The 27,465-nt window shown below is 33.0% G+C and overlaps 1 protein-coding gene across 1 annotated transcript; it reads right to left on the reverse strand.

Annotated features, from left to right (window-relative positions):
- Positions 1-24,727: 24,727 nt before the first annotated feature.
- On the reverse strand, positions 24,728-27,063 carry LOC129884341 (extensin-2-like). Its single transcript, XM_055958658.1, has 2 exons — positions 25,388-27,063; positions 24,728-25,355 (listed from the first exon to the last, which is right to left on the reverse strand). The coding sequence occupies exons 1-2, from the start codon at positions 27,061-27,063 to the stop codon at positions 24,728-24,730; spliced, it is 2,304 nt and encodes a 767-aa protein (XP_055814633.1).
- Positions 27,064-27,465: the final 402 nt, after the last annotated feature.

The following is a 27,465-nucleotide window of genomic DNA, read 5'->3' on the forward strand; positions in this document are numbered from 1 at the left end:
TTATCCCCGTCCTCAATTGGATGAAAACCTTGCCTAATACCAAGGTCCACCAAATCATATCTACTTTTTAATGCGTCCTTTGTCTTACCAATCATACTCATCACAGTTGATAAAATATTATCGGACACATTTCTTTCTATGTGCATCATATCAAGGTTATGTCTTAACTTAAGACTCTTCCAATAAGGCAATTGAAAAAATATACTTTTCTTCTTCCAATTATAAGCATTGTTAGAAACATTACACTTTTTGTTTTTAACTTTACCAAACCTCACATTGCCCAACTCGTGTAATTGCATAAGTACTTCATCACCTATTAAAGGGCAAGGTGCGATCCCCATTTCCACTTTTCCATCAAATAACATTCTATTTTTACGCCATGGATGGTTCATGGGAAGGAAGCAACGATGCCCCATATAACACAATTTGTTGCGTAAGAAAATTGATTGTTTGTCTTTATGGCAACAGGGGCATGCAAGCTTGCCTTTGTTGACCATCCTGAAAGGTTTCCATATGCTGGAAAGTCATTAATTGTCCAGAGGAGAGCCACACGCATAAGAAAATTTGATTTTGAGTGTGCATCAAAAGTCTCCCCCCCATCCCATAATTCTTTCAATTCATCAATCATTGGTTGTAAATATACATCAATATCATTCCCTGGAGACTTAGGTCCTGCAATAAGAAGTGTCATCATGAAATATAGATCTTTCATGCAATCCCATAGTGGAAAATTATATGTAACTAGAATGATAGGCCATATACTATGATTGGAACTCATATTCCCAAAAGGTTGAAACCCATCACTTGCTAAACCTAATCGCACATTTCTTAACTCAGCTAAAAAGGTAGGATGACGCTCATTGAAAGATTTCCATTCTATTGAGTCAGATGGATGATGCATGACACCGTCATCAATATTCTCCTCTTTGTACCACCTCATCTTCTTTGATGTCTCTTTTTCCATGTATAATGTTTGAAGCCTTGATTTGATTGGAAAATATCACAACACTTTATGAGCTACTTTCTTGCCTTTGGGTTTTACTGACTTCCATCTAGACTTGACACACTTAGGACATGATTGAGCATTGACATAATCACTCCAATATAAAATAAAATCATTCTGGCATGCATCTATTTTGGTATATCCCAAGCCTAGGTCACGAAGAACTTTCTTTGCTTCATAGAAAGAACTAGGTACAAATGATCCCTCAGGAAGAACTTCTTTAAAGAACCTTAATAACTCATCCATCGATTTATTTCTCCAATGGTTAAGTGACTTCAAGTGAAGTAATTTAACAACAAAAGACAACTTTGAGACTTTTGTGCAACCAAGATAAAGTTCTGTCTTACCATCTTCTAACAATTTGTAGAACTTTGTAGCATGCATATTTGGCTCTTCATTTCCCTCTGAATAAGTAGAATTATTATCCATATTCATATATCCACAAGCATCATGGATCATTTGAGTAATGTCATCCTCTTCAGCGCTATCAACTTCTACTTCATCATTAAGTGCGATATGAGAATTTTCAACTCTAACCAACACTTGTCCATGCAAGTCCCACACCTTATAAGAATCCCAGAATCCCTTCTTCAATAAGTCTACTCTTATATCAATTCTTAGCTTGAACACAGTGTTCATACATCCTTTACAAGGACATCGAATCATAGTGTTCACCTTGGATTGACTGAATGCCCAATTAAGAAAACCTTCTACTCTGTCTCTATATTTTTGGTCAACTCTATTCCTAATATTCAACCAACTTTTATCCATTCCTATTTCAATAAAAAAAATCAATAAGTTAATTAATTCAATTATTCATAATGATAAATATTGGACAGAGAAGTACTGAGAAATAACTTTACAAGAAAATATCAATAATGAGGTTGTGACTAGAAGTTGGAAATTCTCACAATCAAATGCTAATAATAAAAAGGGAGTGTAGAGAACGTATGACTGTGACTAGCATAACTTACTGTGTTTATAGTGATTATCTAGAAGAGTACAAGCAAATATTCAGCTATGCTATTGAGTCTCATATACAATGGCACTTACTATGCTTTGCTGCAGACATTCTTTCCAAGCACAGCCATATGGTTGACAGGTTGTATCAAGCCTATAATTTTCAGCAACTTCCTAAGGAGACAAGAAGGTACTACATACTAGAAAAACTAGGAATGTCAATTTTCAGAAGGCAAAAGCTGAAGAGGATCAAGGAACCACCTTAAATGAGCTGCAAACTGTCTCAAGAGAAAGCACCATGAGCTCTTCTTCTAATTTTCTTTTGTTTCTTTCTTTTTTTGTGTTCTGTCTTCTTTCTTTCTTTTTTGGGGCTATGTATTTCCTTGAAATTATAGCCTCTTTGAAGAATCCTTATTTAGGTTTATATTGTAAAGGGGAGAGTCTCCCTTATTTTATGGTTTTCCTAGATACTTTGTATTGAGAGGAGTCCTCTCATAGATGCTTAGCTACCTAGGATCCATTGTTCTCTATTATCTACTACTATGAAGGTACATTGCAAATATGTAGAAGCTACAGGTTTTGACTAAACCACCTAGGAGAAACAATCAGCAACAGCTTACAATAAAATGTTGTGGATAAGATCACCAACTACAGAAATATTGCAGAGTTGCAGCACAAACCTGTAAGATGCTGCAGCAATTAATACAGAACTGCAGCTCCTTGTACAATGCAGAGCTGCAACATCCAACAACAACATCCAACAACAACATCACACAAGAACCGAAAACACCCTGTAGAATTGAAGCAGTACAATGCAGGTAATAAAAAGTTCAACTCAGATGATCTCATGGCCTTTTCTAAGCAACAGGTAGTGAATTTGTTCATATTAGTAGCACTTTTCTGATGCACTCACAGTTTACATGGTTGTTTTAATAAAAAATGTAGATGGACCGTCTACTAGAAAAAAACTTTTTTCACATAATAGACAAATCTATAATATATAATCTTCTTTTTTTCACATTCTAATAGCACCAAATTCTTAATTTATCAACTATCTACTGCACAATAATGTCAATCTCATATCTCTTCTCCAAATTATATAATTATACGATTATTGTTATTCCTACAATTTTTAAGTATTATCATATCTTTTTGTAGCTCAAGAAAGATAAGGACAGATACTAGATGTCTAATTCTTCATACATTCTGTGGCTATTACAGTGAGTCTTATCGACTCTACACATCTCCAAAAAATGAAGCGTCAAATAAAGAGAATTGATTGATCAGCTAACTAGACAAAACTGCACAAAGTATAAAAAATAAATCTCTGTAAAAAATCGTGAATACTTCTTTCTCCAACAAAGGTGTCAATTATTTAACTAGTCAAAACCTCAAACCTAAGAAGAGATAAAGATGTAAACAACGAATAGACTCCCGATTTCAAGATAGATTGTCCAATGTTAAATCCAAATGTAGAATTTCCATTAACAGACATAAAAACACCCACACAGAGGAGATCGAGAATACAAAATACAAAAACATCTTTAGAATTTTCAGCTTTTAACTTACCTCGAACTGATTTTCAAAACTTCAAATGGGCGAACTGGTTCAATCCTTTAGAACTTCGAACTTCTTACGTTCACACTAATTTTCAAACTAGGAACTCTCTTCCTTCCCCTTTGACTTTAGAGAACCACATTCCTACAAAATTTCAAGTGGGTTATAGAAATTATATGTGAAATCTTAAAATACATAAATCTAGAAAGGGATTTGAGCACATACCTGATAAAATACATACTTTAGAGAACCCTATTAGTCAAAAATTGAAGAATATTCAGCAAAAAGGAACCCTATTCATATATATTTCACCAACAGATCGACGCTACTTTTTCCTATAAATCGAGCAAAGAGGAACCTCTGTTAACAGTGTTGTCTCTATTTTTCTTCCTCCAATCCCTTTTCCCAAATCTATATAATATCCATTTTTTGTTTAGCTTTGTGCAAGAGCTGATGAGAATGGCCTTTTGTTTAGCTTAGCTAAGAGATGTTCTTTTAATATCTCTAAGCTTTCCAAAATTTTCCAGACTTTTTAATTTATTTTTCTTTTAAATTTAATTTAGTTGGATTAACATTAGCGGCGACTAGGTCGCTACAAAATCTTATTTGAGGCGACATTTCATAAGTTGCTACTAAATATTTGGCGCCTAAATTTTATTTTAGCGGAACTTTATAATTTGGGAATCAGTGACAGCTATTAGCAGCGACACAAAAGAAGTCGCCACTGAAACTAAACATTTTGGAATGACCATATATGTCCCTACTAAATATGAAGCTTTTGTAGCAACAAGTAGGATCGCCACTAGATCTCGCCACCATAAGTCTTATTTCTTGTAGTGGTATTAGATGAGCCTATACTCTCTAGAGATTAGGAGGCAAGACATAGTCCTCATCTTATGTATACTAGTATACGTATCTGCACGTTGCGCGGTTAATGGATAAATATAATTGTAAATATTAAATTATAAACTGATAGTATAAGTTTATTTGAGAGAATGTTAACATTTAGCAACTTGATAGATTATAATAGAATATTTAAGAAAATAAATCAATATATAAGCTTTGTTCATTGTCTTAATTTGACAATTGTTATTTTTAACATTATTTAATTTATTTAGTTTTTAAATTATTAAAAATCATAAATACTCTCACCCTATCTATATTATCCTTTTGTAAGAATAATAAAGATATAATAAAATCTAAATGTTAGATTAATATAAAATATAATTTTTAAAAGTTCTATGATTATGATAATGCTAAGCATAAAACCAAGAAATTTTAATCACTTGAATGTCAAATTGTAGGCATATTATTTTAATTTTTAAATTTTTTCTTTCAATTTTTCTAAAAGTCATTTATCATTTATATGATATTTAGAAAAATTTATATAATTATATATGATATTTTAGTAATTATATAATTCTTATAGTTGAATGGTATATTTATAAATTTGTTTCCAAACAAATTTTAGATATCACTTGAATGGATTAGTTGCAGATAACCCATTGAATGGACAAGGATCTAATAAAGATAATCATATAATGTTTAATTTCTATTGCAATAAAAATCAATTAAGAAAATAGGTAAAATCAGTGAGTAAAAAAGTTATTGCATATGTATCATTTATCAAAATTTTAAAAATTATATTTTTATTATATTAAGAAAATAAAAAATAGCCAAAATAACAAATAAGCCAGCAATTATATTTAAACACGATTTGTACTCAAATTGTTAGATAAATTTCTTAAATTCATCCTCTTTTTTTTGTCTAACAAATATCCTAATATAAAAGAGAAATCATTAACAATTTTTTATTATCCACGTACAAAGAGGCATGAAAATATTGATCTGTCGCTTTTTTTAAAATATAATTAATTTTCTTTTTCTTAAAGTTAACGTAATTTGTTTACCAAATAAATTTTGTATTGATTGATTGCAAACTTTATAAGCAGAAAATACTTTAAATGAAATAATTAAAAATTTTTCATTAAGTACTTTAAATACGTGTAGATAAGAATTTCGTTTGTTGAATAGAATTGCTTAGTTGAAGTACATAAAAAAAACTTATTCAATTTTAACAATTTGTTACTTTCTTTCCCAAAATTTTCACATCATTGCTAATTAGTGTTACTCCTCCTGTATTAAGGTTAGCAAACCAGAAGCAATAAAGATGAAAATAAAAAATAATATTCGAGTCCACAGAATTCACTGTGTGTCCTTAAGAAATTTAATCCCCTCACTGTACCCGAGGTTATGGATTATTTCCTCCCAAGATAAAACGGATAAACTATTAAAGAAGTAGCGGTACCTCAAACTTCAATAATTTAAGCGAACTCAAAAGCCAGCAACAAAATCACACAAAGACTCAACTTTGTTTGAAAGAAAATATATATGCAGAAGAAGGAGAAATTTTATGTTTAAAAATGAGAGGAAAATCCTCTATTTCTATTGAGTCAGATGGATGATGCATGACACCGTCATCAATATTCTCCTCTTTGTACCACCTCATCTTCTTTGATGTCTCTTTTTCCATGTATAATGTTTGAAGCCTTGATTTGATTGGAAAATATCACAACACTTTATGAGCTACTTTCTTGCCTTTGGGTTTTACTGACTTCCATCTAGACTTGACACACTTAGGACATGATTGAGCATTGACATAATCACTCCAATATAAAATAAAATCATTCTGGCATGCATCTATTTTGGTATATCCCAAGCCTAGGTCACGAAGAACTTTCTTTGCTTCATAGAAAGAACTAGGTACAAATGATCCCTCAGGAAGAACTTCTTTAAAGAACCTTAATAACTCATCCATCGATTTATTTCTCCAATGGTTAAGTGACTTCAAGTGAAGTAATTTAACAACAAAAGACAACTTTGAGACTTTTGTGCAACCAAGATAAAGTTCTGTCTTACCATCTTCTAACAATTTGTAGAACTTTGTAGCATGCATATTTGGCTCTTCATTTCCCTCTGAATAAGTAGAATTATTATCCATATTCATATATCCACAAGCATCATGGATCATTTGAGTAATGTCATCCTCTTCAGCGCTATCAACTTCTACTTCATCATTAAGTGCGATATGAGAATTTTCAACTCTAACCAACACTTGTCCATGCAAGTCCCACACCTTATAAGAATCCCAGAATCCCTTCTTCAATAAGTCTACTCTTATATCAATTCTTAGCTTGAACACAGTGTTCATACATCCTTTACAAGGACATCGAATCATAGTGTTCACCTTGGATTGACTGAATGCCCAATTAAGAAAACCTTCTACTCTGTCTCTATATTTTTGGTCAACTCTATTCCTAATATTCAACCAACTTTTATCCATTCCTATTTCAATAAAAAAAATCAATAAGTTAATTAATTCAATTATTCATAATGATAAATATTGGACAGAGAAGTACTGAGAAATAACTTTACAAGAAAATATCAATAATGAGGTTGTGACTAGAAGTTGGAAATTCTCACAATCAAATGCTAATAATAAAAAGGGAGTGTAGAGAACGTATGACTGTGACTAGCATAACTTACTGTGTTTATAGTGATTATCTAGAAGAGTACAAGCAAATATTCAGCTATGCTATTGAGTCTCATATACAATGGCACTTACTATGCTTTGCTGCAGACATTCTTTCCAAGCACAGCCATATGGTTGACAGGTTGTATCAAGCCTATAATTTTCAGCAACTTCCTAAGGAGACAAGAAGGTACTACATACTAGAAAAACTAGGAATGTCAATTTTCAGAAGGCAAAAGCTGAAGAGGATCAAGGAACCACCTTAAATGAGCTGCAAACTGTCTCAAGAGAAAGCACCATGAGCTCTTCTTCTAATTTTCTTTTGTTTCTTTCTTTTTTTGTGTTCTGTCTTCTTTCTTTCTTTTTTGGGGCTATGTATTTCCTTGAAATTATAGCCTCTTTGAAGAATCCTTATTTAGGTTTATATTGTAAAGGGGAGAGTCTCCCTTATTTTATGGTTTTCCTAGATACTTTGTATTGAGAGGAGTCCTCTCATAGATGCTTAGCTACCTAGGATCCATTGTTCTCTATTATCTACTACTATGAAGGTACATTGCAAATATGTAGAAGCTACAGGTTTTGACTAAACCACCTAGGAGAAACAATCAGCAACAGCTTACAATAAAATGTTGTGGATAAGATCACCAACTACAGAAATATTGCAGAGTTGCAGCACAAACCTGTAAGATGCTGCAGCAATTAATACAGAACTGCAGCTCCTTGTACAATGCAGAGCTGCAACATCCAACAACAACATCCAACAACAACATCACACAAGAACCGAAAACACCCTGTAGAATTGAAGCAGTACAATGCAGGTAATAAAAAGTTCAACTCAGATGATCTCATGGCCTTTTCTAAGCAACAGGTAGTGAATTTGTTCATATTAGTAGCACTTTTCTGATGCACTCACAGTTTACATGGTTGTTTTAATAAAAAATGTAGATGGACCGTCTACTAGAAAAAAACTTTTTTCACATAATAGACAAATCTATAATATATAATCTTCTTTTTTTCACATTCTAATAGCACCAAATTCTTAATTTATCAACTATCTACTGCACAATAATGTCAATCTCATATCTCTTCTCCAAATTATATAATTATACGATTATTGTTATTCCTACAATTTTTAAGTATTATCATATCTTTTTGTAGCTCAAGAAAGATAAGGACAGATACTAGATGTCTAATTCTTCATACATTCTGTGGCTATTACAGTGAGTCTTATCGACTCTACACATCTCCAAAAAATGAAGCGTCAAATAAAGAGAATTGATTGATCAGCTAACTAGACAAAACTGCACAAAGTATAAAAAATAAATCTCTGTAAAAAATCGTGAATACTTCTTTCTCCAACAAAGGTGTCAATTATTTAACTAGTCAAAACCTCAAACCTAAGAAGAGATAAAGATGTAAACAACGAATAGACTCCCGATTTCAAGATAGATTGTCCAATGTTAAATCCAAATGTAGAATTTCCATTAACAGACATAAAAACACCCACACAGAGGAGATCGAGAATACAAAATACAAAAACATCTTTAGAATTTTCAGCTTTTAACTTACCTCGAACTGATTTTCAAAACTTCAAATGGGCGAACTGGTTCAATCCTTTAGAACTTCGAACTTCTTACGTTCACACTAATTTTCAAACTAGGAACTCTCTTCCTTCCCCTTTGACTTTAGAGAACCACATTCCTACAAAATTTCAAGTGGGTTATAGAAATTATATGTGAAATCTTAAAATACATAAATCTAGAAAGGGATTTGAGCACATACCTGATAAAATACATACTTTAGAGAACCCTATTAGTCAAAAATTGAAGAATATTCAGCAAAAAGGAACCCTATTCATATATATTTCACCAACAGATCGACGCTACTTTTTCCTATAAATCGAGCAAAGAGGAACCTCTGTTAACAGTGTTGTCTCTATTTTTCTTCCTCCAATCCCTTTTCCCAAATCTATATAATATCCATTTTTTGTTTAGCTTTGTGCAAGAGCTGATGAGAATGGCCTTTTGTTTAGCTTAGCTAAGAGATGTTCTTTTAATATCTCTAAGCTTTCCAAAATTTTCCAGACTTTTTAATTTATTTTTCTTTTAAATTTAATTTAGTTGGATTAACATTAGCGGCGACTAGGTCGCTACAAAATCTTATTTGAGGCGACATTTCATAAGTTGCTACTAAATATTTGGCGCCTAAATTTTATTTTAGCGGAACTTTATAATTTGGGAATCAGTGACAGCTATTAGCAGCGACACAAAAGAAGTCGCCACTGAAACTAAACATTTTGGAATGACCATATATGTCCCTACTAAATATGAAGCTTTTGTAGCAACAAGTAGGATCGCCACTAGATCTCGCCACCATAAGTCTTATTTCTTGTAGTGGTATTAGATGAGCCTATACTCTCTAGAGATTAGGAGGCAAGACATAGTCCTCATCTTATGTATACTAGTATACGTATCTGCACGTTGCGCGGTTAATGGATAAATATAATTGTAAATATTAAATTATAAACTGATAGTATAAGTTTATTTGAGAGAATGTTAACATTTAGCAACTTGATAGATTATAATAGAATATTTAAGAAAATAAATCAATATATAAGCTTTGTTCATTGTCTTAATTTGACAATTGTTATTTTTAACATTATTTAATTTATTTAGTTTTTAAATTATTAAAAATCATAAATACTCTCACCCTATCTATATTATCCTTTTGTAAGAATAATAAAGATATAATAAAATCTAAATGTTAGATTAATATAAAATATAATTTTTAAAAGTTCTATGATTATGATAATGCTAAGCATAAAACCAAGAAATTTTAATCACTTGAATGTCAAATTGTAGGCATATTATTTTAATTTTTAAATTTTTTCTTTCAATTTTTCTAAAAGTCATTTATCATTTATATGATATTTAGAAAAATTTATATAATTATATATGATATTTTAGTAATTATATAATTCTTATAGTTGAATGGTATATTTATAAATTTGTTTCCAAACAAATTTTAGATATCACTTGAATGGATTAGTTGCAGATAACCCATTGAATGGACAAGGATCTAATAAAGATAATCATATAATGTTTAATTTCTATTGCAATAAAAATCAATTAAGAAAATAGGTAAAATCAGTGAGTAAAAAAGTTATTGCATATGTATCATTTATCAAAATTTTAAAAATTATATTTTTATTATATTAAGAAAATAAAAAATAGCCAAAATAACAAATAAGCCAGCAATTATATTTAAACACGATTTGTACTCAAATTGTTAGATAAATTTCTTAAATTCATCCTCTTTTTTTTGTCTAACAAATATCCTAATATAAAAGAGAAATCATTAACAATTTTTTATTATCCACGTACAAAGAGGCATGAAAATATTGATCTGTCGCTTTTTTTAAAATATAATTAATTTTCTTTTTCTTAAAGTTAACGTAATTTGTTTACCAAATAAATTTTGTATTGATTGATTGCAAACTTTATAAGCAGAAAATACTTTAAATGAAATAATTAAAAATTTTTCATTAAGTACTTTAAATACGTGTAGATAAGAATTTCGTTTGTTGAATAGAATTGCTTAGTTGAAGTACATAAAAAAAACTTATTCAATTTTAACAATTTGTTACTTTCTTTCCCAAAATTTTCACATCATTGCTAATTAGTGTTACTCCTCCTGTATTAAGGTTAGCAAACCAGAAGCAATAAAGATGAAAATAAAAAATAATATTCGAGTCCACAGAATTCACTGTGTGTCCTTAAGAAATTTAATCCCCTCACTGTACCCGAGGTTATGGATTATTTCCTCCCAAGATAAAACGGATAAACTATTAAAGAAGTAGCGGTACCTCAAACTTCAATAATTTAAGCGAACTCAAAAGCCAGCAACAAAATCACACAAAGACTCAACTTTGTTTGAAAGAAAATATATATGCAGAAGAAGGAGAAATTTTATGTTTAAAAATGAGAGGAAAATCCTCTATTTATAGACAACAAAGGGTAGTGTGAACAGGTGCTTATTGTGGCTTATCGGAAAAGTCGCAACCCTTCACAAAAGTCACAACCTTTTAGAAAAGTCGCAACTCTTCAAAAAAGTCACAACTTTTGTTGAAAAAGTCACAACCTTTTGAAAAGTCACAACCTTTTGGAACGGTCACAACCTTTTGGAAAAGTCACAACCTTTCGAAAAGTTACAACCTTTCAAAACGGTCACAACCCTTCGTAAAGGTCACAACCTTTCATTTTCTATTCACACCTTTAAAACCCAACAATCCCCCACATGAATAGGGAATGGTTATTGTTAAAACATATGCATGAAAAATTGTGTGATTTGTAAGTAAGAATTAATTGCATCTGGATAAGTAGGTTTCCCATTGAACTTTTTGTAGTGAACATATATTGGATATACTCGGTCAATCGGTAGATTTGATATCTTTGAACCATCGAGCTTTGGTGTATACCTAGACAACATAAGTCACACAATCAACCCTTTAACTATTTTTGGTTCTCATTGTTTTGTTCGTTTCATCCATGAACACTCCTTGATTCATAAGTGCATAGAGAACTGGCCTTACCGGATTCTCCTTGAAGCGGCTTACACTTCACACTTACATCGGTGATATCTAAATATGTTATCCCATAGAAACACCATTTGATATGCCATGTAGCAAACTTAGATATCATTAAAAGATCCTAATACCTTATCCTTGTTACTAAACATTGTCGCATCATGAGAATTGATCATAAAAATTATTTTGACAATGTTGAATCGTCATCAATGACTTTATTTGATCTCCTTGAACCTAGATCTTGGGATCTCTAGTCTTCTAGGTAGAGTTACCGCCACAATGATTTATCTTCGGCCATAGTCCCATTCCCTTTGATGATCGCTCAACTCCCTCTCTAGTTAGGCCTTTTGTAAGTGGATCCAACACATTATACTTTGACTTTACATAGTCAATTGTGATAATTCCACTAGAGAGTAGGTTCCTAACGGTATTATGTCTTCCTCGTATGTGACAAGACTTATCGTTATATATAACGCTCCCAGCTATTCCTATTGCAGCTTGACTATCACAATGTATGCATATAGGAGCCATTGATTAAGGCCAAAATAGAATATCTTCTAAGAAATTCCGAAGCCATTCTGCTTCTTCACCGGCCTTGTCTAAGGCTATAAACTTAGACTCCATTGTAGAGCGAGCTATACATGTTTGTTTGGATGATTTCCAAGATATCACTCCTCCACTAATGGTCAAAACGTATCCACTTGTGGATTTAGTTTCAGTTGACCCAGTTATTTAATTTGCATCACTATATCCTTCAACAACTACAGAATACTTATTGTAATGTGAAGCAAAGTGTTGAGTATGTTCTAAATACCCCAAATCTCATTTCATTGCCATCCAATGATTTTGGTTGGGATTACTCGTGTATCGACTCAATTTACTTATAGCACAAGCTATGTCTGGCCATGTACAGTTCATAATGTACATCAAACTTCCCAACACTCTTGCATAATCCAACTGAGCTTGACTTTCACCTTTATTTTTAGCAAGATCAAGGTTCACATCAATTGGTGTTTTTGCACTTTTGAAGTTCAAGTACTTGTATTTTTCAAGTATCTTTTGGAAATAATGTGTTTGAGACAATGCTAGACCTTGAGGAGTTTTGTGAATTTTAATTTCCAATATCAAAATGGCAACTCCTACAAGTTTTATATCAAATTTACTAGAAAGCATACGCTTAGTAGCATTTATGTTTGTAATGTCGTTACTCATTATTAGCATATCATCCACATATAAGTAAACAATAACTTTGTTTGGAGTGTGTTTAACGTAAACACATTTATCACACTCATTAATCTTAAATTCATTTGTCAATATGGTTTGATCAAACTTCACATGCCATTGTTTGAGTGCTTGTTTTAGTCCATCAAGTGACTTAACAAGTTTGCAAACTTTATTTTATTTATCAGGAACCACAAAGCCCTCGGGTTGTTCCATGTAAATTTCTTTCTCCAATTCTCCATTTAAAAAAGCTATTTTTACATTCATTTGATGGATTTCAAGGCCATATACTGCAGCTAGTGCAATTAACATCTGAATGGATGTAATCCTCGTTACAGGTGAGTATTTATCAAAATAATCAAGGCCTTCTTTCTATCTAAATCCTTTGACGACAAGTCTCGCCTTATATTTGTCAATAGTTCCATCAGCTTTCATTTTTCTTTTGAAAATCCATTTTGAACCCAAATGTTTGTTTCCTGGAGGAAGATCAACCAATTCCAAGTATGGTTACTCAATATTGAATCAATCTCACTATTGACAGCCTCTTTCCAAAAATATGAGTCCACAGCGGACATAGCTTCTTTGAATGTTTGAGGCTCATGTTCAAGAAGAAATGTTACAAAATCATATCCAAATGAAATAGATTTCCTTTGACGTCTATTGCGCCTTGGATTCTCTTTATTAGGTACATTCTTTTTTGGTTCCTCTTGAGGTCGTTTAGATACTTCAAATCTAGTTTTATACGGATAGATATGTTCAAAAAATTCAGGATATATGATTCTATTATCGTGTTGTTATGAATATCTGAATGTTCGGACTTATGAACCAAAAACCGATATGCTTTATTATTTGTAGCATATCCAATGAAAACACATCCCACAGTCTTAGTTCCTATTTTGACCCTCTTAGGTTTAGGAACTTGGACTTTGGCTAAACACCCCCACACTTTAAAATATTTCAAGTTTAATTTTCTTCCTTTTCATTTCTCATATGAAATAGACTGTGTTTTGCTGTGGGGACCTCTATTGAGTATTCGATTTGCTGTAAGGATGGCTTTCCCCCATAATTTTTATGGTAAACCTGAACTTATAAGTAAGGCATTCATCATTTCCTTTAAGGTTCGATTTTTCTTTTCTGCAATTCCATTTGATTGAGATGAGTAAGGGGTAGTAATTTAATGGATGATTACCTTTTTCAAACACATTTCTGCAAAATGATATTCATATTCTCCGCCTCTTCACTTCTTATTTTTTTATCTTTTTACCCAACTGATTTTCAACTTCAGTTTTATATTGCTTAAATACTTCTATTGCTTCATCATTACCATTCAGCAAATAAACATAACAATAGTGAAATCGTCAATAAAAGTTATGAAATACTTTTTCCCACCACGAGATGGTATTGACTTCATATCACAAATGTCAGTGTGAATCAACTCAAAGAGATCATTCCTTTCAATAGATTTATAAGGATGCTTAGCATATTTAGATTCAACACAAACTTGACATTTTGATTTATTGCACTCAAAATTAAGTAAAACTTCTAAGTTGATTAGTTCTCACAATGTTTTGTAATTGACATGTCCCAAACGTTCATGCCATAAACAATTTGATTCAAAAAAGTAAAAAGAACCAAAAATATTGAGTTTGAAAAGACCCTCCATGAGGTTAATATTTTCCTACAAATATTTTGTTCTTACTTATTATAACTTTGTCAAATACAAATATTGTTTAAAGTCAATACCTTGTTAGATGTCCTTTCCAAGAGGACCTTTTTATATCCTTCAATTTTGGTTGTTGCAGAATTACTCATGAACATAGTCTCATTGGGTCCAGTAAGAGCATATGAACCAAATGCTTCTTTATAACAGAAAACATGACAAATGTTTTTTTAACCAATATTCATGGCTATACAAATAATTGTATTTTTAATAGACATATTTATTTAATTTGATAGTTTCATACTAGTCATATCATATCATATACTAGTAAAAGAGAAACTCAACGACCAAAATATATACTCCAAGAATTTTGTGGGTCTAACATAATACAAGAATGTCATTGAATTTATATCTTGTGCTTCCATATTTAAATTAGAGACCAAGTCTAATTTTGTGTATCACAAGTAAAGAACCCCCACATTTTAAATATGATCTCAAAAATATTTTTCAAGTATTTAAAAATATTTTTTGCACATATTTGTTTTCTCATGCTTTCAAATGTATATTATTAAAATACATATTAACAACATAAACTCTTTTAAAGATAATATTCTACAAAAACAATTGTAGTGTTTTCATTTCCTCTGACAATTTTTGTATATTGTCAAAATTTAATTCACAGAGGCATCCATTGCAGGCACAAAATCATTAATTTTATGTCACTAGTATGTTTTTTTTTTCTTCTGTCACAATTAGATAGATCACTTACTATTGAAAATACTACACTAAAGATTGCATCTTTGTACGACTTGTTTCTACTTAACAATGAAGTTTTTTTATATTCTTCAAATCATCACCTGAATGAACTTTGAATGCTGATGAATGTTTTATGACTTCAAATAAATTTCAAATTCAGACAGAGCACAAAATCAAGAGGTTTTAATCTCCAAAAACCAAAAATACAATATTTTTTCTAGTTAACGATGAAGTTTTTACATTCTTCAAATCGTTTACCATTTATACTCTTGACGAAGTTTTTATACTCTTCAAGTCAGAATATTCATTCAAACACAGTGTTTAATAAATTAGTGAAGTTTTTATATTCTTCAAACCAAATGCACAGTCTGATTTATTCGGTGAAGTTTTTATATTCTTCAAACCAAAGGAGTAGAAAATCAAAAGATATTAGTTTCCTAACATCAGACACAATCGAATTCCATACATAGTAGAAAACTACACAAGTTTTAGTCTCCAAAATAGAATTAGAAAATCATAAGGATATGATTTTCTTTTCAAAAAACTTTCCTTCATTACCAAGTTTGTTGGACTGACTTTAAATCTATGAATGGTAAATTCTATAGAGCTTCAACGTAGTCAGACCAAATAATATTTTCTTTTATGAAACAAATTTAATATTCGATGAAGTTTTTTATATTCTTCAAATCGAATATTAAACTTTTCTTTTCTTCTTCTTTTCTGGAAAAAAATGTCTTGTTATCTACGTTCTTGGATTAAGATCCTTGAAAGATGCATCCAATTTTGAATGTAATACACACAAAAGTATTTTTCTACCCAATTTTATCACAACAGATAATAAACCTTTAAAAATAGTTTGTGAAAACCATTAAGACAATAACACATTATTTAACTTAATCATCTTTAATTTGACCAAGTTATGGTAAGAAAAAAATACTACTTTGTAGTATCAAGTCTAAGATTTCTTAATAATGTACTTACTTAGACATAGCAGAATGATATAGGTACCATGAAAATGACTTCTAAGATCTGTCGTGCCCCAATCAAAAAATCTCAAATACAGAAAAAAAATATTAAATTACTCCTCCTATATTAAGGTCAGCAAACCAGAAACAATAAAGATGAAAATAAAAAATAGTATCCGAGTCCATAGAATTCATTGTGTGTCCTTAAGAAATTTAATCCTCTCACTGTACCCGAGGTTATGGATTATTTCCTCCCAAGATAAAACAGATAAACTATTAAAGAAGTAGCGGTACCTCAAACTTCAATAATTTCAGCGAACTCAAAAGCCAGAACCAAAATCATACAAAGACTCAATTTGTTTGAAAAAAATATATATGCAGAAGAAGGAGAAATTTTATGTTTAAAAATGAGAGGAAAATCCTCTATTTATAAACAATAAAGGGTAGTGTGAACAGGTGCTTATTGTGGCTTATCGGAAAAGTCGCAACCCTTCACAAAAGTCACAACCTTTTAGAAAAGTCGCAACTCTTCAAAAAAGTCACAACTTTTGTTGAAAAAGTCGCAACCTTTCGAAAAGTCACAATCTTTTGGAACGGTCACAACCTTTTGGAAAAGTCACAACCTTTCGAAACGGTCACAACCCTTCGTAAAGGTCACAACCTTTCATTTCCTATTCACACCTTTAAAACCCAACAATTAGTTCAATGTTTAAATTTGACAATAATAATTTTTAACATTATTTCATTATTATTTTTTAAAATTATTCAAAATCATAAATACTCTCACCCTATTCATATTATCCTTTTATTAAAATAATAAAGATGTCTAACTCCATATCATCAATCTAGTCTTGCAGTTTTACATATACTACGTGATAAAGGCAATAATGATATGTGTGTATTTGCAATGATTTTCTATCAAGTATGAGAGCTTGACTTACAATTTATTTTATTTAAATTATTAAATATTATAAATACGTTCATCCTATTCATATTATCCTCTTGTTAGAATAATACAAATATCAAAACATTTAAACGTTAGATTAATATAAAATATAATTTTTAAAAGTCCTATGATTATGATAATGATAAGCATAAAACTAAGATGTTTTAATCATTTGAATGTAAAATTATAGACATGTTATTTAACTTTTAAAATTAAGTATTTTTTTTCTTAAATACTATACATGCAAGTCAAACAGTGCTACATAAACACGACGGATAAAGTAATAAATAAACAATTCAAAAAACAATAGGTACGCTACATTGAGACAAAGTATCACCTAATACATCTTGACACAACAAACCACAATCCTCGGACGTGTCTCAATAACAATTCTAAATATGTTCTAAATATTTCTGCAAGTAAAACAAAGACACACAACTCTTTTATTATCAATAACTTAAATAACTTAAATAGTAAGATCAACATAATTTATTGTGTTAATCATACAACAAATAAGAAAATTAAATATGTAGCGTAACTCATGAACGTGACCTTATTTTTCTCCTAAGTTGGAATTAAAGCGTAATTGATATAAAGAAAGACATGGAAATATTTTTTTTATATTCTTAAGTTGGCTTAAAAACTACTCCCTCCATTCCAAAATAATTGAATTGTTGGAATATGACACACATCATAAGAAAAATAAACAAAGACATAAATTAGTCATGTTTTTCTATTTTTACCCTTTTCAAACTCCATGCTAAACTCTCAATACTCATTTCATTCATTCTTGGAACTCAACCTTGGAAATCTAATTAATGAAGGATAAAATTAAAAAATATTTTCAACGTCTATCTTGAATGGTGAACAATTCAATTATTTTGAACACTAAAAAAATACTCCAACAATTCAATTATTTTGGAACGGAGAGAGTAAGTGTCACGCTCCGAGAGGGTATCCTAGATGTAACTAGCACTCAGAAGCCATTGCTGGCTCCCAAGAGAACCACTTGGTCTGATCACACATTCATTCATTCAACAGAAGACTTAGTTTAAGAGAAAAACAAATTTTAGTGGGCTAACTCAATAAACAATCTCAATCATTCTAATCGAAAACATAGTTTGAAAGAAAACAAATCAAGAGTTAAAGACATCAAAACAAATCCATCACTATCTAGTCTATTAAGCCCCCATCTCTACTAGCCAATGACAGCTTTATGACTACCTCAAAAGAACTACTCATAAACAATGGAAAGAATGAATATGATCCCTCCGAAAGAAAGGAGTTTTCACCACTATCAGGAAAGAAGTAGATCTTCAACAAAGTGCATGTTGATGATATCTAATACATATCCCTGCATCATCAAAAGATGCAGGCCCAAATGGACGTCAGTACATGAAATGTACGAGTATGTAATATGGAAGAATGAAACAACAATACATCAAAGTTCAAGATAGAATAAAACTCACCCAACTCAATATGCTATGCAAGTATAAAATATAACAATGCTTTAAGAAGGACTCGATAATATGCAACTTGTCCAAAACATGTCATATACTTTCATGCACAATCTGAGAGTCTCTCTTAACTGACAATAATGCCACTACCTATAAGTAGGTGATGTACACCAAAATGACATTGTTGCCACGTCCGTCCAATACCTGCCAAGGTAAAGGCCAAATCGATCAATCTTGAATCCACAATTAATCAAGTCCCTATCTTGTCAGGACAATAAAAAGGAAAACATCCGACTTAACAGTTTAATCTGCTCCTATGTTGGCTACATAGTTATTGAGTTGTACTCTCACCTAATTTGGTGCTCGATACTACTCCAAAACTCAATATGCACATGCAACTTAAACGAATCAGTTCAATCAAAACTTTCTATTAGTCTCATTGGACTCTCATCAAAATTCGATCTTATCTCAATCATTATGCTCTTTCAAATTAACTCAATATAATTCAATAATTTATATTAAATACTCAACTCTCTTAAATCTCTTTAAAACATGAAATCTCGACTCGAATAATGCCTAGTGAAATCAGGATCAAACAGTTAAAATCTTAAAGACTCTTTCAATTTAACTCAAGCTTTACTCATGCTCAAATCATCAAGTTCTTTCAAAAAAAAAAATTAATCCCAACTTATTATTACTCTATCTCAAAACCATCATTTATGCTCAAAATATTCATGTTTAATATAATAATTAAAAGACTTCTCAGACTCAACTCATGTTTGACTCAATCTCATGTAGGACATTTACTATTCATACTTTCAAACTCAATCAATGCATAAAATCAAATATAATTTTCAATTATGGTTCATGTGAATGAAGATATGAACATGCATCCAAATCAAATACTCAATCCGTGAACATCATCAATACGTATTTAATTAAGTACAAGGAATTCAATAATACAATAGATAACACAAAAATTCAATGCAAGGATCTCGAAAACTCAACTCAGCTCAACTCGAATCAATAATGATGAAAGGGCATATGGATGAACTCAATCCACGTTATCCATAGCCTTACATACTTGGAAATCGAAGGGACGATCGAGGCTTGAAGGAATAGCTTGAAAACCTTGAACTCTAGCTTTCTTTGTTCTCTCCAATTCTCTTCTCTCAACATTATAAGTGTTAAATGAGAGAAAATACTCTTAGGGTGTTGATAAGGGACGATTTTTTAATCCCCCTTGGGGTAAGTTTGGGAAAGATAAAAAAAAGTCTAAAATGCCCTTCCTTAAGAAAATATTTGAAAAATGGGGTCGGACGCACTGCTGGTGTACTGCCCCAGGCGCCAAACTGCTGCGGCTTGTTTCGGGTGCACTGGTGGCACGCCGCCCCAGGTCCTAAAATACTGCAGCACTAGTCTCGAGTAAAATGGTCCTAACGTTTTACTCTGAATTCGGAATGAGGAAAACTTGGTGGCATTGGAAAGAAGACTCAATGACCTTTAATTTGTTAATTCATGGACCACCAAACTCTTAATATTCTGAAAGTTATGGCCATTTGAAGTTGATCATTATATGATCTTATACGAAAACTCAATCAGTAAAGAATCTTTGAACTCGACTTAGTGCTAGAGGTTCCTTAGGACCCTAATTCACCTCTAATACACTTCAAACTCTTAGGAATTGATCCTAAAACATATATACAACTAGAAGTCATCGGGCTCGAGCCTATACGCATAAGAAGAATGGCTCGGGTCTTAGCTCAAAAATTTTCTAGGTGCAACAGTAAGTCTTTAACTACTTGAACAAAATGTTTCTTAATATGATCTGTATATAGTAAACTCTATGAAGATATTTTTACGGACACTTACCAATTACCATCATGCTCTGTGAACATCAATTTTATGTGCAAATGACAAAGACTCAAATTCAAATTTAAATTTAAATTATTCAAATCATTTTTTCAATTATAATTTATTTTCATTTTTTCAATGTCGATCCACTTGATACCTCTTCTTAACAGAATCATTCTTTTTTTCCATCTCTCATCCATTTATACTCAACAAAATATAATGCGAATTAAATAAAAATTTGACAAAAAAATCAATCATAAATAATTTGTAGATGCATCATCACTTTTGTTTTTCAATACTTGGAGTATAGTTTATTTATCCATGCTCTTTCAAATCTTTCATTAGGCGTAAAAATTGCAAAGACAATAATGAAAATTAAATGAAGAAGAGATAAAAAAGAAAATTTTGACCTTTAATTATTGTCGTCTCCATCAACATGGCCATCTAACACGAAATTAAAAAAAAAAAAAAAAACCCAGTATAATCCCACAATATGGGGTCTGGAGAGGGTAGAGTGTACGCAAACCTAACCCCCACCTCGAAAGGTAGGGCGGTTGTTTCCGGAAGACCCTCAGCTTTAAGAGAGAAAAACAAGATAAAAGGTCAGATAAGGGCACGCATATCGAAAATAAGATGAAAACAAGGAATAACAAAAAAGAGAAAGTCATGGTAGAATGGTACAGGAAGAAAGAGGCATTAACTACTATAAATAAATAAGATAAGATAAGATAAATAAGATAGTCAAAGAACAACGGCGCCATAACTATAAACAGCAATACAATGCAGAAATCAAAAGGCAATAAACACTGAGCAGAACTACAACTACTATGGTGCAAAGGATGAATCACCTAGCCTTTTATCCTAATCTGAGTCCTCCACAAAGGAAATTATAGTGCGCTAATGCGCCTACTAATAGGGTAGGATAACGAGACTATGTATTAGCCTTCTACCCTAATATGGGTCCTCCACACACTCCTATCTAAAGTCATGTCCTCGGTAAGCTGTAACTACGCCATGTCTTTTCTAATCACCTCTTCCCAATATTTCTTCGGCCTACCCCTACCTCTTTTGAAACCATCCATGGCCAACCTCGCACACCTCCTCACTGAGGCATCTGTGTCTCTCCTCTTCACATTCCCAAACCACCTAAGTCGCATTTCCCGCATCTTGTCTTCCATTGAGGCCACTCCTACCTTATCCCGAATAGCCTCATTTCTAATCTTATCGCTCCTGATATGCCCACACATCCATCTCAACATTCTCATCTCGGCTACTTTCATCTTTTGAACGTGAGAGACCTTAATTGGACAACACTCCTCCCTATATAACATAGCCGGTCTAACAACCACATTGTAGAACTTGCCCTTAAGTTGTGGTGGCACCTTCTTGTCATAGAGAACCCCGGAAGCGAGCCTCTATTTCATCCACCCTGCCCCAATATAATGTGTGACATCATCGGCAATCTCCCCGCTGCGTTGCATAATAGACCCAAGGTACTTGAAACTACCTTTCTTTTGGATGGCCTGGTCACCAAGCATAACTTCCGCACCAACCTCATGAGGTGTCTCACTAAACTTGCACTCTAAGTACTCTGTCTTGGTCCTACTCAGCTTAAACCCTTTAGACTCCAGGGTGTGTCTCCAATCCTCCAGCTTAGCGTTAACTCCGCTACGAGTCTCATCAATCAATACTATATCATCCGCAAAAAGCATACACCATGGCACCTCACCTTGAATTTATCGCGTCAAACCATCCATCACCAAGGCAAATAAAAATGGACTAAGGGATGATCCTTGATGTAACCCCATCACAACTGGGAAGTGCTCTGAGTCCCCTCCTACTGTCCTTACCCTGGTTTTGGCACCCTCATACATGTCCTCGATCACTCTAATGTACGCCACTGGTACACCTTTAGCCTCCAAACATCTTCATAGTATTTCTCGAGGAACTTTATGGTAAGCCTAATCTAGATCGATGAATACCATATGCAAGTCCCTCTTTCTCACCCTATACTGCTCCACCAGTCTCCTCATAAGATGGATGGCTTCAGTAGTTGAGCGTTCCGGCATAAATCCGAACTGATTCTCTGAAATAGACACGCCTCTCCTAACCCTCATCTCCACCACTCTTTCCCACACTTTCATAATATGGCTTAGAATCTTGATACCTCTATAGTTGTTGCAACTCTGAATATCCCCTTTGTTTTTGTATAGAGGGATCAGTACGCTCGACCTCCATTTCAAGAGCATGATAATTTTCATGAATCAAAAATCTAGTATTCTATTGGAGTATCGATAAAAATTGCCAACATACACGAATACTCAAGTCCAAGCCCAAATTACTTAAGTCAAAGCCAAAACAAACAGACAAACAAACTCTTTTACAATTTTCAAACAACCGTTCTCTAATTATTTGGCTTTATGTAAAATATTATTGATTAATATTTTTTTGTTTTACTTTATCTATATCTACAGAAAATGGGGAAGGTGAGTGAGGGTTTGGGGGTGGTTAGTTTAGATATTAGAAGTTTATTTTTTTAAAAAAAATAATACTAAATATTTCAAGTTTCATATATTCAGTAATACCTATCTACTATTTATTTAGAAAACAATTTCTAGCCTAAACAGTTTCATACTTTATCTTCAATTTTTTATATATTTAATAAATAAAAAAGACAAAAAAAACCTAAGTTAAATAGAACTAACCTACACGACTCTTACCCCATTAGCCCACTAACTCACAAATACATGGGATAAAAACAAATATTCTGATTAGGAGAATTTTTTTTATTGCACAATATAGATAATTCAGTTATTTTTTTAATGTGTTCCTATGATTTAGGAGCATTTTTTAAAATATAGTATAACGTAGTTAACTGCTATTAAAATTTGAATTTTAAAAATTATTTATTTAGTATTCTTTCAGTTCTTTTTTTAAAATTTGAATTTTAAAAATTAGTTATTTACTATTTTTTCAGTTCTTTTTCTTTTCTACTTTTTAGTTTTTGCAATTTTAATTTTGTTTTTGTGTGGTACTGACACGTAGAGGTTTTCATCTCTACTATATAGATATAGATTTTTAAATTAATTTTGCTAATTATAAATTCAATTATTTGTGTTGTTGTTGTCGTTTTATTTTTATGTTTGCAATTTATAATTTTATTTTTCGTGGTATTAACATGTGACAATTTTACCTTTTTTTTATTTGTATATTTTTTTTAAAAAAAAGACCGAAAAAAACTAAGTTAAAGAAAACTAACCTACACGATACTTTTCCGTGTAGAATCAGTTCTTCTTGTTTTTTTTTTTTAGTGTTTGCAGTTTTTGTTTTTATTTTTAAATTTTAAATTAATTTCAATAATTCGTAAATTCTATTTTTTTGTGGTGCTAGATGTTTTAACCTCTCCCATTATATATAGAGAGATAGATATTTTTTTAATTATAATATTCAGGTAGACGTCAATGAGAAAGCCCTCATAACCACATGCTAGTACAAACTGTGGGATTGACTTTAATTACATAAAAAATAAAAGAACTTCCTATGTCAAAATTATTGAATTCCTTTTTCCAATAAAATTTTATGATATAACATTCTCTAAAAGGTTTATACAATTACTCGCAATAATTTTATAGTTTGTGATGTACGTGTAACTCAGTTTTTGGTGATTTAAGAAAGAGTTTTCCATTTTCTGGAAATATTACTAATGAATAACAATAGATAGATGGTAATCTTCAGGTGAAATATTTAGAACATATTTGAAGAACAACAACAACAATTGTTTCCTTTAAAAATAACTTAACTATTAGTTGATAGTATATGTTACCCTACTACTGATAAATGTACAACTCAGATTAACATAAAACTCTAGTTGGATAAAATATAACGCAGAGAATACTATGATTGTTGGATAAAATATAACGCAGAGAATATTATGATTGTTGAATAAAATATAACGCAGAGAATACTATGATTGCAAAATAAACAACACCTAAAGCCGAATTTCATTCAAATCCTTTTTATTTAGAATACACTAAATCCGGAAGAAAAAGCATTACAATGTCAACAAGCAAATCTCTGAGAAACGCCAATTGTTTACATATAGTTCAAATGAGACAAGATGCAATACCATGCAATTATTGTAAAGTGAAACATATTTTAGTTGTGAAGGAAGAGAAGATGTGTAATGATAACCATGAGAATTCAATGACGATAGTGGAGGTAAGTTGTATTACTAGGGTGCTTGATGAAAGGGAAATGGACGAAATTTGAATGGAGGAAGGGGGAGTGAGAATGAAGGTAGTCGTGGCAATGGCGAAAGCAGGAGAGGAGGTAACCGTGGAAATGGTGGAATAATTATTGAAAATGGAGATAGCGGAGACTTTATCGGAGATGGGGGAGATGGAAAAAATGGTGGTAGAGATTTTAATGGAGGAGGCGGAGACTTAACTGGAGGTGGTGGTGGAGATTTTAGTGGAGGAGGCGGGAACTTAATCGGAGATGGTGGAGGTGGAGAAGGTGGTGGTGGAGATTTTAATGGAGGAGACGGGGATTTAACTGAAGGTGGTGGTGGAGATTTTAATGGAGGAGGTGGTGGTGGAGATTTAAATGGAGGCGGCGGGGATGTAAGTGGAGGTGGTGGTGGAGATTTTAATGGAGGAGGTGGGGACTTAATTGGAGGTGGCGGTGGAGATTTTAATGGAGGAGGTGGGGACTTAACTGGAGGTGGAGGTGGAGATTTTAATGGAGGAGGCGGGGACTTAACTGGAGGTGTAGGTGGAGATTTTAATGGAGGAGGCGGGGACTTAACTAGAGGTGGAGGTGGAGATTTTAATGAAGGAGGCGGGGACTTATCTGGAGGTGGTGTAGAGATTTTAATGGAGGTGGTGGGGACTTAATCGGAGGTGGCGGTGGAGATTTTAATGGAGGAGGCGGGGACTTAATCGGAGATGGCGGTGGAGATTTTAATGGAAGAGGCGGGGACTTAATCGGAGGTGGTGGTGGAGATTTTAATGGAGAAGGCGGGGACTTAATCGGAGATGCAGGAGGCGAAGATGGAGATAGAGGAGATGGAACTAGAGGTGGTGGAGGTGGAGATGACGATGGAGGAGGCGGGGAGTTTATTAGAGGTGGTGGAGGAGACTTACAATTAGATGACGGAGGTGGAGGTCGATTGAAGAGAAATGGTAGTGGAAGAGGGAATAAAGATGGTGGGGGAGGAGATTTATTATAGCATGGTGGGGGTGGAGATGGCAATGGAGGAGGAGGGGAGTATATTAGAGGTGGTGGAGGAGACTTACAATTAGATGGCGGAGGTGGAGGTCGATTGAAGGGAAATGATAGTGGAAAAGGGAATAAAGATGGTAGGGGAGGAGATTTATTATAGCATGGTGGGGGTGGAGATATTGGTGGAGGAAGGGGGGTATTTATTGGAGGTGGTGGAGATGGAGACAGAGATATAGGTGGGGACAAAAATGGAGACGGAGGTGGCAATGGAGATGGAAATGGTTCAAGAATTGGTGTAATCAATGACGGTGGAGGCGATGAAGATGAAAATGGTTCAGCGATAATTGTAATCAATGGTAGGGGCGGTGATGGAAATGGTTCAGCGATAGGTGTAGTCGATGGTGACAACGACACTAATGGAGATGGGGATGGTTCAACAATACGTGTAATCGATGGTGGTGGAGGGGATGGAGATGGTAATGGTTCAGCGATAGGTGTAATTGATGGTGGTGAAGGCAATGGAGAAGGAAGTGGTTCAGCGATAGGTGTAGTCGATGATGCTAGAGTTGATGGAGATGGAGATGGTTCTGCAATAGGTGTAGTCAATAGTGATGGCGGCGATGGAGATGGAAATGGTTCAGCAATAGGTGTAGTCAATAGTGATGGCGGCGATGGAGATGGAAATGGTTCAGCAATAGGTGTAGTCGATGCTTCTAACATCGATGGAGATGGAGATGGTTCATCGATAGATGTAGTCAATGGTGGTGGTGGCAACAGAAATGGAGATTGAGATGGAGGTGGTGATGAAAATGGAGAAGGAAGTGGTTGTGGTGGAATAGGAGAATGGATTGGTGGTGGTGGTGGTGGATTATGGTAATAAGGTGGCGGTGGAGATGGAGAAGGCGGTGGTGGAGATTTGTAATGATATATTGGAGGAGGAGATATGATTGGTGGTGGTGGATTACGGTTATAATGTGGCGGTGGAGATTTGTAATAATGTGGAGGAGGTGGTGTTGGTGATGGAGGTGGAGGCGATTTATAATAGGAATGACGTTGCGGAGAAGGCGGCGGAGGTGATTTATAATAGTGATGACGTCGCGGTGGAGGAGGCGGAGGAGATTTATAATAGTAATGACGTCGCGGTGGAGGTGGCGGAGGCAATTTATAATAGTAATAACGTCGTGGAGAAGGTGGTGGAGGCGATCGTGACTTATAACGATATGAAAAAGATGATGAATCATAATTGTGAGGCTTATAATCAGCTGCTACACTAGTGGCTATCAAGCAAAAGGCAGAAACATAAACAAGAAGGGGCCATTGCCCCAACTCTGATGGTGTTCCCATATTGGAACTAAACTAGTTTGTGCTTTTTGGGACATTGGCGGAGGAATTATCTCTTTATATAGAAAAAGACCCAAACAAGTATGGTTCATTTGGAAGAGCAAAGTACAAACTGGCCAAATTATCTTTGGAGAAAAACACCAAGTATATAAAATCTCATCTTAATTTCTTAATTATTATGAGATAGATTCCTACTAAACTATGGGTTTTGTTCATGTTAGACCATGAATTAATCAAGATCAAGAGCATGTATCATTTAATGTTTTCGTTTGCACTTAAAATATTAATTTGTTTTCTTTTTTCAAAATTTAAGTTATAGCTCCAAATTCAGCAAAATCTTTTGACTTTTTTGGTTATCTTTGCAAATTGAATTTCTCGTACTTCCCTATTTAAATTAGCGAACAC

The sequence above is a fragment of the Solanum dulcamara genome, chromosome 4 (assembly GCF_947179165.1).
Source record: "Solanum dulcamara chromosome 4, daSolDulc1.2, whole genome shotgun sequence".
In the NCBI taxonomy this organism is placed as follows: domain Eukaryota; kingdom Viridiplantae; phylum Streptophyta; class Magnoliopsida; order Solanales; family Solanaceae; genus Solanum; species Solanum dulcamara.